The sequence below is a fragment of the Petromyzon marinus genome, chromosome 29 (assembly GCF_048934315.1).
Source record: "Petromyzon marinus isolate PM22_M1 ecotype Great Lakes invasive population chromosome 29, UKy_Petmar_22M1.pri1.0, whole genome shotgun sequence".
NCBI classification, from domain to species: Eukaryota; Metazoa; Chordata; class Hyperoartia; order Petromyzontiformes; family Petromyzontidae; genus Petromyzon; species Petromyzon marinus.
In genome coordinates, this window is record NC_133695.1 from 2090718 (window position 1) to 2107960 (window position 17243).

Genomic DNA, 17243 nt, shown 5'->3' on the forward strand with positions numbered 1-17243 from the left:
GAAATACGACAGCCATTTGTGTTGCTATTATCAGCTGGAACGCAATAAATGGACATTATTGAAATGTATCCTGAAGGGGGACACGTGGCTGAGCGAATGTGCGCAAGTTACAGACATATTGACCGTTACAAAAAAGAAAGTTGCCTTAGTAGGCAGGACGCATCGCTCGCATGAACGGCGTGCTGTTAACAACGGAGCGGCCTTCAAAGGACGCAACTCGCACGACCACAGAGATGGAGCAACGAAATCAGATCACGTGCAGGTTGGATGGTTGTTGTTGTTGCATCGTAGGAACCGTTAGAGATCGCGATGGCTCGGGAAGGCATTTATCCGGGGATGGATGATGATGAAGAACTGATGCAAAGCGTTTATAAGTTATGATCCTTTGACCAGCCGACAAGCACACAGCAATAATGATGCGATTCCCCGGAGCATTTTCAGAGGATTGAATGAGCAGCCAACCCATATCGCCCTGCCCTGCATGTCACACTCATACATTATGCATGGCAAAAAAACAGAGACAAATATCCACACACTTCACCTTACAGAACTAGCGACCACCAATGAAGGCCCGCATGGCACACGAGGGGGGTGGGTGGACAGCACCACGCCCGGCAGCCTTTGTCTCCCCAATGGCGATTATTTCACATCTCTGGGAGGCTTAATCGTCACATGGGGTGGCTGTGAGTCGTCAGGTTCGTAGCGCAGCGCGCTAACCACTTACACCACCGCTCCCCGGCACACTGACGCCCACACACACACACGTGCACCCACACACACACGTGCACGCACACACACACCGCACACAACAACCGCGTTCACCACTGAGTGGCGGTGACGTCACCACAGCGCTCGTGCCATGCTAGGTGCACTTTGAGTCCACCTGGAGCGTCGAAGGCTCGTTGGCATACAAAGTACCCCCGTATAGCCTTAAGAGACTGTAGGGGCAAATGCTGTTCCCGACACAGGGACCATACACCCACGAACAAACACACCGCATACACACGCTCATACAAAGATAAAGATCCCCCGTATAGCCTTAACAGGATGTAGGGGCAAGTGCTGTTAGCGAGCACCTATGAAGGCCGGAACGGTACACGAGGGGGTGGATGGCCAGCACCACGCCCGGCCGCCTTTGTCTTCCCAGTGGCGATGTTTACACATCGCACCAGGTAGCTCATTTGATGCTGAGTCGACCTAGGGGAGGCCCCAGGACCGGTTCAGATAATCGTCACTGGTGTTCGCCGTGAGCGGGAATCCAACCCGGGTCGCCAGTTTCGTAGCGCAGCGTAGCGTAGCGCTAACCGCTACACTACCGCTCCCCAGTACACACAGACACACTCACCCACACACTCACCCACACACATGCGCGCGCGAGTGCTGTGCGTGGGCGACGGCTGGAGAGTGCAGCAGCAGGAGGAGGAGGAAGGAAGCGCGCGATGAGCGAGAGGGAGGGGAGGGAGGGAGCTCTCGGAGCGTGCGCCGAGTCTATTCCGCCTCCTCGTTCGCGTCGGAGCTGCACGCAGGGGTCTCCTGCTGACAGCCACCGTCAGGAGTGCCAGCATCGGGCGAATCCTCACACCGCTTCGCCGAGTTGCACGCCGCAGACGCATCGCACGCAGACACGTGCGCTAACGCTCGCAGCACTTTACGTGGGCACGTCAGTCGGTTGCGCGTGTAAGCAGACTCACTTGTTTGCACGTGTCCACACCGTACGAAGGAGAGGCAACATACCCCCCCCCACCCCCCCTTATAGCCTTCTAGCAGGCTGTTGTGGCAAGTGGTGTTAGCAAGCACATACACACACGTGTTTGCATGTACACAGGCGCGTGTAGTTAAAACATTCACATACGTGGATATACAGTAAAGACAATTAGACATTCACATAAAGATTAAAACGCACACTTTTGCAAATATATACTTGCCATCTTACATATGTAGTTATATGTACAAAAGATCAGCATGCATGTAGATGCACGTACGTAACGTCCACATGCAGAGACAATCACACACATACACGTGCAGACACACATTCGGCTATTGTAGTAGTTTTCATTTTTACAGTTTATCATATGTAGTACAGCAATTATTTTATTGTGCCTGATTACCCAGGGATAGCCTTATACTACTAATGTTATGCAGATACCAAATGATATTAAATATATTGCTTGCTGTATATAGATATATTTTTGTATTAATAATATATACTCATAACTAGTAGCAATTACATACACCTAATAAGATTTAATTTGAGTATTCAAAGAGCAAACCTTTACAAAAAAAACCCCAGCTCACAATATCAACTTCCACGATAATGCAAGCGTGTGACGACCATCATCAGCATCAACATCGGCACCACCATCATCATCATCATGACCAACAGGCGGTGGCCTCCGTGGTCAGATCAGACTCAAGTCCTCTCTGCGGCCACTCGGATCAAAGGGACCAGAACCGACCCAGAGCCGGATCAAGTCCAGCAGGGCTGGGGCCAGGTCCAGGGTTGTCTCCACAGGGGTCCCTGCAGTCGATGCAGCTCGATTCTCCAGCACCTCTACCGGCCTTCGGGATCTCCTTCCAGCTGCAGATCGGATTGTCACGAGAGGCCGTGACGCTCGACGCGAATGGGATGTCTCTGGCGGCCATCAGGGAGCTCGCGTGCTCAATCGTGGATCAGAAGGTATGTTGCTGACGATGTAATCTTCGGAGGGCTTTTGAGAGTTGTGTGTTGCTAATTCTTTGGGGTGATGCGGCGGTTTTATTGTTGCTCCTCACTGCAGTACTGGGCTGTTACTGCTGCTGCTGCTGCTACTACAGCAATGCCAGCAGAAGCTGATGAAGAATAATGAGCATCGTCATCATCATCATCAGTAGTAGTAGCGATTGCTCCCAACAGTAGAAACAGCAAACACTATCACCATCACCAGCAGCATCATCACGCCAACAGCACCACCGCCGACCCCAGAACCACAATGACTATCACCAGCACCACCACAGCACCGAAAGCACAACCACTACTAACCAACGCCACCATCACCATGGCACTACCAGCAGCACCATCATGAGCCCCATCTCCAGCACCAACACAGCACGATCACCAGCTGCCACTTCCATCACCACCAATTGTTACTGTACCTCACTGTTCACTTATTGTTGTGCCGGCTGGTCAGAGCAGTTACCTATGAATGAACTAACCCCGGCCATTGAAATATGGAATTTTCACAATTAGCCCGGGACTAACAATGGATAAGTGCTCCATCCGTTTGCTTATTTTCGACGAGAAACACTTTTTTGTGAAACGTCAGAGACCCGCCGATTAAATTACTTCAGGAATATTCTTGCTCAAATGACCATCGATTTAAATCCTATGAGCTGAGGCAAAGTTTACCCAGAGGATCCACACCGTTGACTTCTCCACAAAGTAGCAGTCATTTATATTCCTGGTTCTTTCGGTAAAGTCACGTTTAACGACGTTTCGACTGCAACACAAGCAATCAATGATTTTATTGTTTAATATTTTATTATTTTATTGTTTCCCTTCTACGTGACTTTACCGAAAGAACCAGGAATATGAATCCCTGCAGTCACGAAAGCTTTAAATCAAAATTTAGTAGTCATTTGTTTTGATCAACCCCGGAGGGATGATGGGTTAACGCCCAACCAGAATTTGAACTTCGGTACCCTTATTGTTTGCGAGCCGTCTTGCTCCCCCGCCGAGCCACCTGGTTGGGTTGATTGCATTACGAGCCTGTTGCACATTACACGTCCACATTCTCTTCAGATAGCAGAGACAATCAGTTTAACAGGTCTCTTCTGAAATAGAGACTATTAAAATGCATTGCACTGCGATCGGATTTGTCAGATTACAGTATCTTAATAACATACGTTAAACATTTATTCACGCACAATTTCCAGCCTATTAGTCCACTGCTGGATGAATGCCTCAGGGTCAACGAGGTTGTTTAAGCCATACTTCATCACCATCGTCAGCGTGGGTTAGTGAATGGGGTTGTGGGTGGTACCAGGTCTGGTTTAGACATCGCCCTCGCCTTGGCCTGTATTTGAACTCAAGGTCGTTGGGTACATGGCCCAGGTGAACAGCCCCAAGCAGCCACCAAGCACTCGCCCCACAGCCAGGGTCTGCGTGTTGAAACTCAACTAAAACTAAATGGGGCCACCTATCCAATCCCCCCACACTTTGTAACCTAGCAATTGGCCCATGTGATCGTGGGCCCTGGCGCAGTGGCACCGCCTGCACACTCGATGGCTATGCCACCGCAGGACAACATAGTTGCATCATTACTGATTATTGTAGCATCCTCCAGGTGGTCCCTTTGAACGACATATAAAATATATATTTTACCAGGCAAGGCCCACTGAGCTATATAGCTCTTTTTCAGAAGTGAGCGGGTTATCACAAATTATAGCTCAAAGAAGTGGCTTATCCCGTGGACATTTATCACAGCATGCTGATTCTAAATGTGGAGGGAAAAACTGGAAGATCTGGAAAAAAATCCACATGACCACGGGGAAAACATGCAAACTCAAAATATACAGCAGGCGTCAGGGTCAGGAACGAACCCATGACCTCCTGTTTACCAGGCGAGGTAGTTAACATTTCACCAGCATGGCACTGTAGCAGGGGAATTGTCGACGCCTACGACCTGCTATGAAATAGATCTTACAGACTCTCGTTAATAACCACAAGTGAGACGAACCTGTTGTATAAAGGCAGCTGGGTTGAGCTTGTACGTTAAATTGGACGCTGCAAATGCATAGCCAGGTGTTACAGAATGTGGGACTTTGAGGTGGCCATCAGCTTGGGTTCAGTCTGCAATTGGTTGAGTAGATTGGATCATCCGTGGATTAAATACATCTATGCGGAGCTTTAAGAGTTATCAGTTTCTATTTGTGGTTTCATCCGGGTGGCCTGGCTTCCTCCCATAAACTAACAAAACCTAACTGGAGGTTCAGCGAGGCTATCTTGCATAATTAAAAGGCACTTTGTAATTATTATTACGATTCTTTTGCACAAGTGTTTTATCCAAAATATGAAAATTATGCACAATTGTAATGTAAACACTGTAAGCATTGAAATGCAGAAAATAAGTTATACGTATGTTAAACTTATTTCGCACCGTATGTAGCCAACCGTGTTAATCAGAGTTGTAATTATCTCTGTTCAGCCGAGGTTTCGCCAAAAGCAGTGGCTTCATACCCTAGTGATTGCGAGCGGTGGGGGACAAACGGCTGAATTTTGGGAGGCTGCATAAGGCAGAGACATGTAACTATACACACAGGGCCCTAAGCACGATATTATAGTACTGCCTGTTTGCACAACATCACTAACTACACATGTGCATCCGGTGTCTGCATCTGCCGCTTGTCAATTCGTACCTTGAGCAATGTGTACTTCCTGGTTGTCCACCGAATCGTTGCCATCTCCAATTTGACCAACAGTTCGACAAATTGCAGAGGATGGGGGACAGCATGCATGGAGCATCAATAATTGGTCGTATTAAACAATACAATACCGTCCAATAAATGCATTTTACGGCATGTCTTGCAAACGCTGTACGAGACAAGATAGTGATTTCCGTGGGCTCAAAATATCTTGGCTGGCTCACCATTATTGAGAAAAATAGAGAATAACTAAGGTTACTATGTACGACATGGCAGCTGCTTGGGGGAGGCCTTCATCCAGCAGTGGATTTACCATGGCTGATGATGACAGTGGTGATGAATTAACGTTAATCTTCATGTTTTGTAACTCATCGTTCAATACTTTAAGAGCTAAAGTCTACAAACATGCTGAAAACATCCTGGAAACAGATCACGAGCAAACATTCGAGGAGAGTACACATGATTATTATTGTTTTGTCGTATAATATTTATATGATTTTTAATAGCTTCAGTAGTCTGTGGCACCATCTGCCACCACGGCCGTGTACACAGGAAGGCCACCATATACACAAGGGGCTCATCCTCATTCTACTTTTGGCTGTCGTGCTAAACGTGGCATGACGGACAGAAATATTTAGATACATCCGTATTAGTATAATGATGAACTTAATCATCTTTAAACAAAATCTCGCGTATTGTGATGAGTTTTTTTAATATTGTAATTTAGACATTCATTAAGAGGTGTCTGTATCAAACAATCTTAGCCTACCAGTTGCCTGATTAAACAAGTGACGTTGCTCTTTAAAAAAAAAAACCTTACAATTGGAAAATGTATATTGTTTCTTCAGAATATCTGGTGTATTCTTCATCCTTGTATGACTCGTAATTCACGAATCATATGAAATGACAAAGGTCTTTCAATAAATTAGTAGTAGTATGATTGCACAAGTTATTTGAACTGCATTTAGTTACATTGGACTACAGTATATAAAAAAAATATGTCCTTCTAAATGACAGTTGGCAGTTAAAGTGTGGCACATCTGCAAGTGCTACATCTCGTAAAAAATTGCCACAGGTCTTATAAATTATCACTCACCTGTGTTCTTTCTTCGGTGGGCCAAGCCATGGTGCGTAATGTATTAACTCAGGACACCGGTGGTGTAGCGTGGTTGGCATGGGCCCTGGTCCAGGGAATGGAATGTGGCCCCCCTGTCAAATTCCCCCCCCCCCTCCGCACGTTGTAACCCAACACCTGGCCCGACTGACCAGTTGGGCCCTGGTGCAGTGGCACAGCCTGGCTATGCCACCGCAGGACAACATCGTTGCATCATTACTGATTATTGCAGCAACCTCCGGGTGGTTATGTTGAACCACATATATCTACGTGAACCTCCAATGTTAAGAACGAATTCAGCTGCCGATTAATAACTATGTTATAATTGGCCAGTGCATTCTGAAATCGGGATTAACACAAGTTCATTCTTATCGTATTCATCATCATCATCATCTGTCCGTCTCGTCAGTGGGGGTTGAAAACATCTCTGCCACCGTTCTCTATATCGGATATTACTGCTCTCTTTTACCTGAATTATATTTCTTGTAAATGTTTCACCACTGCATCGAGACACCTGCTCGTTTGTCTTCCTGTACTCCTTTTCATTCTCGTAATGTGTCACATTGCCAAGTAAAGGTTCCTGCCCGGCCTCACTTTTGTAAAGTATTACAGTATTTTTAGTATTATTCGCAAAGGGTGTTTCACGTGACTTGACCTGGAGACTTTATCTCCAAACTTCTCTGTTGAACCAGTTCTTTAGAATGACGCGTTTATCTCGTGTGTCGATCGATGCAAGTGATTTGACGTTCTTTGTAACAAAAAAAATGGAAAATTTGCGTTTGCATGCAACAAGTGTGATAATATTAAAATCGTGGTAAACAGCATTTGGGGGTGGGGAGCAATGGTGCACTGCACTATGAACACAGCAACCTGGGAGTTCAATTCCCAGCCAAGGTTAACATCGACCTCCTTCACTCACCCTTACCATCAAGCACAGTGAAGAATGGTAAAAACAAACCCCCATGGCCGACACAGCGTAGGGAGGCCTTTGTCCAACAGCACGTGTTGTTTTACATGTTATGCATCCTGCAGCCCTATATTAGCAATCAGAGAGTAAATTAAATTATACGACAATACTGGAAAATGAAATCAAATTCCAAGAACTGTTTGGGAGGATTTTTCGCTGGTAGTTGGTAACGGGCATCATCAGGCAACTGCCAAATTTGTGAAAATATTTTCCAATCTTTGGCCTTGTGTGATGTCATCAATGTAGAGGTAAATAGGAAACTGCAGTAAACGATGCCAAGAGTGATCTGACCCAAAACATTGGGCATCTGTGAAAAAGAGCTTTCTGGATCATCGGATTCCTCCAGTATATATATTTTGATGTGATTCTGAAATATAAAAAATAAATTATTAAGCATAGCAATGGTCGCGTAACATCGTCCGTGTTGAATTTAAACTTCAAGAAAAGTTTTGGATTTTCCAAAATGCCAAAGCCCTTTTAGGGTGTGGCCAAACATCAGCTTGAACTATGAATAGCTTTCAGATGAAATGTCAGTAAATAATTTTACCACATCGGATAGACAGCAGGCTTGAACAAACATGCGCGGGGTTGACTTGGGGTCATGTTTCCTAAGTCAGTCTATACTGTCGTTTAGAATAACAAAACGTTAGTCTAATTACGAAGGGAAGAAAAGCTAAGCAAACACGTAGAATCTAAATATGCTAAGGTCACGGGGTTTTAAGACTTTAATTTTGGTGACAGAATAAAAGATAAACTCCCCTTTGCTATCTCCATTAATCCGCAACTAGAAGCCATCGCTACACAGTATTAGAGCAATTAACTGAACGATGCAGAGAGTGAATGCATAGTTGTATAAACGTGTGCCGTTATACATTTGTTTTCAGCCTATTTCCAATTCCCCCGCACCTCCGATTAGCACGGTTGGTTACGTTACGGTATGAAAGAAGTTCAACATACATATAATTCACTGCTGGATGAAGGCCTAGCCATGCTGTCAGTCATGGAGGTTGTTTGACCATACTTCACCACGTTGGTTAGGAAAGGTTGGTTGATGGGGAATGGGTGAGACCAGGACCAATTCAGATATATTCGCTGTGGCCAGATATAAAACTCGGGTTGTCAGATTCATAAGTGCATTACCCACTGCACCACTGATCCACCCCACAAAGCGTGTCACACTGTGTATCCTGTACACAACATGAACTCACTCTTGACACTTTTGTCTGTCCAATGAGTTAATCGTCAAGCAGGCAAGCTTCACACGATGCAATGGCACATAACCCAGCCTATTAACTACGTGCATACATGTTATATTTATAGAGGGTGGCCCAAAAATCAGGACACATAGGGTTATAATATTCGTGTTAACAAATCGCGTACTGTTTTTCTAATTTGTTTTAACAAATGTTCAATCTGAATTCCATTAACACGAATGCATGCGTGCATTCTCTTTTGAAATATTTTTTTTGACTTTTTTAAAGATTACAGCTGCCTACTTTAGCATGTATACAAACTAATTGAACTCGTTTGTCTGAAGTCTTTCTATTTGTATACGTTATCTTTAAAGGAAGAAGAACGTATGACTTACTAATTACAGACAAAAACTACCGTTGAGAATAAGCAATTTAAATATTTCCATGCCATGTGTTAAAATATATGAAATAACCCGATGTGTCCTGATTTGTGGGCCACCCTCTATAGAGACAAATCTGTGACGTGAGCAGACAGTTGCTGGGCTGGACCTTTCATTTTTAGCTTGATCCATTTACAGATGACCCATTTATATATATCTCAACACAGTACCATTTTGTATGGCGAAAAAAATGTTTTTTTTTTCAGAGCCTCCACCTACCTCCATCCAATATCAATACATTCACAGTATTAAATCCGCCATCACTTTCATCTAGGATACGGAGCCATGGCTTTCAGTGTTTAGTCAGCAGTTGGGATGAAAGTAAGCGGGTCATTAGAAATCCGTGTGGTGTTTATAAATGGATCACCCTGTATATGTTATCCGTTTTTTTTTTCCCCCTGGGGAAGCAATTGAGGTAAGCAGTTTTGCGGTAATTGTTGGTAAACACAATTCACAATCATAAAAAGTACAGCCCTTTATGAATCCACTGATTGATGAAGGCATCCCCCATGCTGTGTGGACCATGGGTGCTGTGGTGACCATATTTCACCACACTGAACAGTTCGGGCTAGTAAACAGGCCATGGGGAGGGGTGCAGCACCGTCTGAGATATCACTCGCCACTGATGTTCACCATAGCTGGGAATGAAACTCAGGTCGCCAGGTTCATCGTGCGGTGTGCTAACCACTGTGCCACCACTCCACCCCCTAATCTGCTATGATATTTGAGACGATGAACTGCTATATTTACCTCCACTGAATCATTATAAAATGACATTTGCCCACACTAATCTATGTCGTGACTGTTTAGACACCACTTTCCAATGTATACCTGCTTGAAGTGTAATCTTTCCCGGTGACGAAATGTTAACTCCCTCGCCTGGTCTGCAGGAGGTCGTGGGGTCGATTCTGACCCTGACGCTGATATATTTAGAGTTTGCGTGTTCTCCCTGTGTCCGTGTGGATTTTTCTCCGGGTCCTCCGCTTTTTCCCTCCATATTTAGAAACGTGCGCGTTTCGATTATTTGAATGCTATACATTTCCACGTGATAAGCCACTTAGTTAAGCTATCATTCGTTGCCAGGTAGCTTATGAAAAAGAGCTATACAGCTCAATGGGCCTTACCCGGTAAAATATAAAAAATAAATGTTTAGGAGGAACAGTAAAATAGACTGCCCACACTTCTTTTACCTGATAATACTTTCACGGTAAATATTTCTGGGAAACATTTGCTTAAAATAAAAAAAAACATTCTACAGGGTCAACCGTGCAGCGTGACCTTGTTTAAAGGTGGGAGGCAATACAAAAACTCACAATTATTTCATTCGTATTTTTTTTACAAATGACACGATCCGCTTTCGTCTGTCGTGCATCCTGCTCTGGCTCCCGCCCCCTGTGCGCATGAGGCAAGGCTGAATTGTACTTTATTTTTGTGCCAGCATTCTTTTTGACTTTCCCTGCCACCCTCCGTACATAGTAAATGTCCGTACAGCACGTGTCTTGTATGGGACTTAGAAAGGACACGCAACATATAACTTAAAATGCGGCACAATACAGCACTGTGGCGCATACAAATCTATATCACCTACACTGTATGTCATGAGTCAGATATTATTCATAGCCTTGAAGGCCGCTGAGTCAATATTTAAAGCTTTGTAGTGTGTGTGTGTGTACCATAAATGCAGTACAGTTGTGTGTTTGTGTTCATATATGCCTCATGGTTGCTTTGGCTACATGCATACACACATGCACAATACATGTAATTATGACAATAATAATGTTCAGAACCTTTTTTAAATTAACTGGTAGATGAAGACCTTCCCACGCTGTCAGTCATGAGGGGTTTTTTTTGCAAAATTTTACCGTGTTGTTCATTGTGGGTTGGTGAAAGGAGGTTTGAATGGAGATCCAGGACCACGTCACGTGTCACTCACAACGGATGTTCGCCATGGCCAGGAATCAAACTTGGATTTTCCTGCTTATTGCAGCGTGTGTTAAACCACCACGCCACTGCACACTAAGACTGTTATTTAACAAAACAGTCAAAAGTATGAATTTCCATATCCAAAGCATGACAACTCCCGACCGGTTTTGACTTTTTGCTTCCCATCAGCAGTTGTGCAGGTTTAAGAAATGCTGCTGGGTTACAAATGTTACAGGCCAGAGCACTCTTCAAAATGTGTAGGCGTCCATTCAGCGTAAAATACAGTATTCTCAATTATCCACCCGTATGTCAGCACCCCTGATCAGGATATACTATTACGAACGAACAGAGTTTCCCAATATCCACATTTAATCGTGCTCAAGAGGAGGAGTGACCCAGATGTGGCAGCAAAATGATCCTCGCATTTTCCTTTCACAAAGTCACTTGGAATGCCCCCCGATCTGGTCAGATCTGGGAAGGTGATGGGGACTGAGACCGGGCAGCACTTGCTCGGATGGATGACCACCATGCACAATAATAAAGGTGCAACAGGCGTTGCGGGCAGTAGGGGCCAGAGCAGCATAGTCCATAGCTGTGCTCTCTCCCCGCCTCCACAAGTCCGTACACACCAGCGTGGAGAAGTATGGTCAGATATCCCCGATGGGCCATAAGATGTGGGGAGGCCCTCATCCAGTCGTCGATAGACAAATAATGGGTAATGGGAGTCACCAAGTTTCCCGGAATCGCTAAACTCATCTCATCTTCGAAGTGTTTGTGCACAAGTCACCCGGAAGTAGTCGATCATTCATCATATTCACGTTTTATGCAGATAACCAGACGGATAACACAGACACAGTGGCTAACAACATCCGCTCATAGGGCACTCTAAAATCAACACCGACTGCACACCACGACCGCACACGTACATTTGTTACCTCCAAAAAAATCACTATTGTACCTATAACCATACGTCGATAATTATTGCGTGTGGCAAATGTAGAATGTATTTTAATGATAATGCCATGATTAAAGCGCTGAGCGAGACACCATATATAATACTGACACGTGTGGTTCTGAGACGAGGTGAAATGTGTAAATACGCCCTCTGGACTCATTCACCCCTCCGCACAGCTGCGTTAGGCAAGAGCCTCTGCCACCAGTGGACAGGAGCCGCGCGATTGGGGCTGCTTCTATAGCCACATACATGCCGCTTGAGCTGCTGTGCAAAGACTGCCACGTTATAAACTGCATTGTGTTCCAAATACGTGGAAATCAATGCGGTTAGGGTTACCACAGCATACTCCTTCGCCATACTAGTTATAACGGTCCTGTTTTAATCGTAATTGTCGGACCTTTGTCAATCCACTGGCGGATGAAGGCCTTCCCAGGACGTGTCGGTCCGTTGTGGACCAAACTTCGCCATGCTCGTCGGTGTGGGATGGTGAATATGGGAGCCCTGGACTGGGTTCAAATATTGATCGCTACCGATATAAATCATTGCCGGGCATCGAATAGAGGTGGCCAGATTCATAGTGGAGTGTGCTATCCAATGTGGCATCACCCCCACACCCTCTTTCATGTATGTTGGAGCACAAGTGCACAGTGCACGTTTGGTAAAACACGAGTACTTGCTTGGTTAATAGGTGAGGCTGTGCTGGCCCATTTTGTAATGATTGGCGGCTCTTTGCTCCTGCTATTTCATTTACCCGCCAGGTTATACATAGCTGGCATTAATCTGGATACATAGAAGCAGATGAGCATCTGCAATGCAGTATTTACATCTATTACCTTAACACAAACATCATTTTTCAGCATATTGTTCAATAATTGATCTCTTTTTCCCCCAAAATTTGTTTTAAAAAATAAATATGCACAAACACATGCAAAAACTAAACAATATGCTAATGCCATTCTACAAGTGGTGGATGTAATAATGTTAATGTACCACTTCAAATCAATGTTTGGACTTGCTCTGCATTGAGCATCTGCAAATCAATGACATACTTTGTAATGTACTCACATAGGGGTATTATATGCTAATGAACATTTAAGCTCATAGAATGAACAAGAAAAAACAATGAAGAACATCGGACAATACGACTGTGGAACCACTAAGACTCGACCAATGAAAATTATTCAAATAATTTGAATGCCTTGCATGTGCTACATCTTTATTTCTGGATGTGCTTCTAATTTTCAAATTAATTTTAAAAAATCAGGTTGAGTTATGAAATTTCAGATGATCAGGATTTGTTTACACTTTGGATTATTCCTAAAAGGGAAGCGAAGTCACTCACAATGCTGTCATGTCCGCTGTTTGTCCACCAAGGATCGTGGTACATGGCGGCGGGTGAAATCGCTTGTGTGAACCCAAAGACAAATTAACATAAATAATCCAACATTAAAAAAATCTTAACAAGATCTGACACATTCTTCAACTATCCTAACATCCAAAACAGCACATTTTTTTTTAAATCCATAACGCATCCCTTACATATGTGAAATTGCCTACGATTTATCGTTGCGAAATAGCAGGACGATAAAACATTGGCAATTCTGCACGCGCGGCGCAACAACAATCGCCATTCGCCACTAAGTGGCGGTGACGTCACCACGACGCTTGTGCCAGGCCATGTGCACCTTGAGGCCACGTGAAGTGTCGAACGCCCGCTGGCAGGTCACGGGGCAGACCCTTGTGCCACGGGTCGACTGACTGAGACGACTGGCTGATGCACCACCTGTGCCCCCTACTGTTCCAACTTGCTGTGCTTTAGCCACCCGGCGCTCCGCTCGTTGTTGTGAGCGTCGCTCCTCCGCCCTCCGTTGTTGTTGGAGGGCGACTGCCTCCAACTGCCCAGTAGGAGCGTCCTTCACGAGCCTCCTCCACAGAGGCCGATCTTGACACCGCTGGTACCAGTCATCGGCAAGTCCACTCAGCTCCACGTCCTCCTATACCACATCACTCCATCTCTTCTCTAGCCCGTCCCGCGCCCGTTTAGCCCCCTCGATCCGGCCGAACAAAAGCTGTTTATGCATGCGGTGGCTGGGCATGCGGGCTACATGGCCCAGCCAACGCAGCCTTGCCTGCCGGAGCTGCTCACCGCTGAGACTTTGTCCAGATCTTTCAAGGATTTGTGAGCTCCTCACACAATCCAGCCTGGTTAAACCCAGGATGGATCGTAGGCAGGCCAGCCTAAATGTTTCTAACGCGCGACACACACACATACACACACAGAGACACACACACAAACACACACACAGAGGAACAAAAGCAGACACGCGGGGCATTTGGCATGGGTGGCGAGCGGCCATGGCGGAGCGTCAAATATTAAAAACTGAACCGTCTGGGCGCTCTTCGTTGGTCGTCCCTCTCATTAGCCTGAAAGTTCATCCGCACGGCGCGGTTCCGGTGTCGGGAGTTCGCCTATTGTCTCGCCCCGCAAGGCGATACCCACGGACGCTAACGGCGCACCAGTCGGTGGACGTGGCTCTGGATCGTGGCCCGCGCTCCTCGTTTGTGCCATGAGCCTCGCCAGTTGGCCGATGGCGCGGGTGTCTGGTGACAGTTGCTGGCACATTCATGCGCATGTAGGTGCGCGAGCTTGTGTGCGTGCGTGCGTGTGTTTCCACAAATCTGTTATCAGCGCAAGGGTCTGTAGTTGCTATTGCCTTGCTTGTGGCTGTGTTTATGCCTTGTTTTGGTCACTCTGGGTTCCACAAAGGACGCGACGAATCCTATACCCCAGGGCTTAGTTTCTCACTGAATATTTTACGGGTCCGTTGGTAGACTGGAGAAGGTGGCACGGGACTCGAAGCCACAGCTGAATGTGGTGTGCCAGGTGCAGACATATTTTCCAGGTCACCGTCGCAGCTGAAATTGAGCTCTGCCCATATCGTATGAGACGAATGTCTTATTTAGAGTTGTTCATTAAAGGGCCTTGCCATTGTCACGTGGCTGGGACATTTTAAAGCTGCTGTTGCGTAGGTGAACGGGGAGCATTTAGAAGAAGACTCGATGACGTACAAGAGACACTCGACTGTACATCTGTTATTCGGCATGTTTGGTCAGAGAAAGGAAGTTATCTCCAAAATCAGTGGAAAATTCCAGCAAGTGAAACCTTGTCAAGAGCTCTGTTCAGTGTAAAACATAAGTAAAGATGCAGCCCTGAAATGACTCACTCATGGGGGCAAAAGTAACACTAGATAGCCCCTCTAAAATGTATTTTGCCCACCCTTCCATGCTAGCCAAGTGTCTTGGTAGAGGTGGACTTACCGACTCTTTGCCCCACCATTTAACGCGCTGAGCGACCAGAAGCGAGAGGGTTGTGCGAACTCGCCCATAGCTTCGACTGCCGTGCCTGGAGATTGAATTGAACTGCCAGATCAATGTTCCAATCATCACACAGCAGTCGGATCTCTGTGCGGTTTGCAGCTGCCTAAAATTACATTCATGTGCATATTGGTAGGTTTTTATAATCCGTATTATTCTGGGTTATCTAGGAAAACCTCACTGAGTCTCAAGACTCGTTTTCAGGAGGATCCTGCCACCGTAGGAGCAATGTTCCTACATCTAATCTCGAATGGATATATTGCAGGTACATTTTTAGCCATGAGTTGTCGGCCAATACCAATGACGTATTTTGACGGTGTTTTAGCGATGGGAGGTAGGCGGAGAACATGGAGGAAGCCCATGCAGAACAAACAGGGAGAGAACATACAAACTCCGCACGGAAATCGCCTTCTTGCTGTAAAGCACAAGCGTTACCACTCTGCCACCCTGCTACCAGGCTGTAGACCTAAACCTCTGGATTTGACGCTGCAGCCTCGTAGCAACAACAACAACAACACACGAAGACCCGTGTTTTATTGTCCATTATAGAGGTTTTTGGGGTTAGCTCGCGTAAATATAAATGTGTCGTTCAACATTAGTAAGGATTGTCACGTTAACAAAACGTGTCAAATAGTTACTAGTTCAGCACATCGGTGTGTTGGAGAGTAAACCCACAACATTTACCTCTATCATGGATAATATGGGTGGCGAAAGCCGATGCGTTAAGTAGTGCTTTAATAATCGACGCAGCCTTTTTGAGCAGAGGGTGAGTTTGTCGAGGATTTCATTCCGGTTTTCCGCACGTCCGCGCTATATCTCTTGCGCGGGTATATCTTTGCTTATTTATTTATTCATCATCAGTCCGTTAACGTGTTCTCGGGATTATAACAGACGGCTCCTGAAATGAAAACGCACCCCAAACACGTGTCCCGGCCGTGTCAATGCAGTTGTACAGATCTGATCACTCGCGCAAGCATGCCGACCGCATAATAAGATGCACGTAAAACTTTTTTTTATTTAACAGGCAGAGGTGGGTGGTGGGGGGGGTCTAGTAATCCCGAGAATACAGCCAACTATTATTTGTATGTGTTCATCTGGAGCGGTAGGGTGGCACATTGGTAGTAACACTTGCTTCTTGACATCGAGCACCTTTCTGCCGTGAAGTCTGTATGTTCTCCCCCTGCACTGAATGGGCTTCCTCTGGGTGTGTAAGAACATCAAATGTAATGGTTCGTTGGCTTTCCCAGGTGAATAAATACTGACTTTATTATTATTATCACGACTGCTACTACTCCTACCTGCTGCTGTGTGTGCTCCTCTCTGTAACAAGCACACTGAACAAGAGGTTATTTCCAGACCACGGCAGAGGAGAGGTCCCAGTGCATTGAGCCCTGGGCCACTTGCTTGTTGAAGCCTCGGGGTGCTGCTGAAGGGCTCTCGTCGGACGCGCGAGCATCACTCCATCTCTTAACCAGATGCATTTATGTGCACTGCTTGTGTTGTTGTTGTTGTTAATGAGGCATCATATTTATTTTCTTTAAGGTGAATTATTCGCTTTTGTTTTTTTTTTCTAGCAACATTACCTGGATGTATGCTGTATATATGTTGTACGTATGTTGCATGTATGTATGTTTCATGTATGTATGTTTCATGCATGCATGTTGCATATATGTATGTTGTATTTATGTATGTTGAACTAGTTTCGCACCGTACGTAGCCAACCGTGCTTATCAGAAGTGCAGGTAAAGGACAACAAACGAAACACAAAAAGCAGCTTCTAAAGAAACGAGTTTTCAATCGAGATGATTTAAAAGTGCACAGCCTCCAGTGCCTTACTAACATCGGAAGGGAAGAGCGTTCCAGACGGCCGCAGAAG

The 17243-nt window shown here is 45.5% G+C and overlaps 1 protein-coding gene across 2 annotated transcripts in view; it reads left to right on the forward strand.

Moving 5' to 3' along the window:
* Positions 1-1450: 1450 nt before the first annotated feature.
* LOC116947357 (serine/threonine-protein kinase D1-like) overlaps positions 1451-17243 on the forward strand; it is a 48651-nt gene continuing 32858 nt past the window's right edge. Inside the window, exon 1 of one of the 2 annotated variants that reach the window (XM_032962997.2) lies at positions 1451-2677. In XM_032962997.2, coding sequence (XP_032818888.1) covers positions 2315-2677 — 363 coding nt within the window. In that variant the 5' untranslated portion in view covers positions 1451-2314. The remainder of the gene's footprint in view (positions 2678-17243) is intronic. The other variant, XM_032962998.2, reaches the window with a different exon arrangement.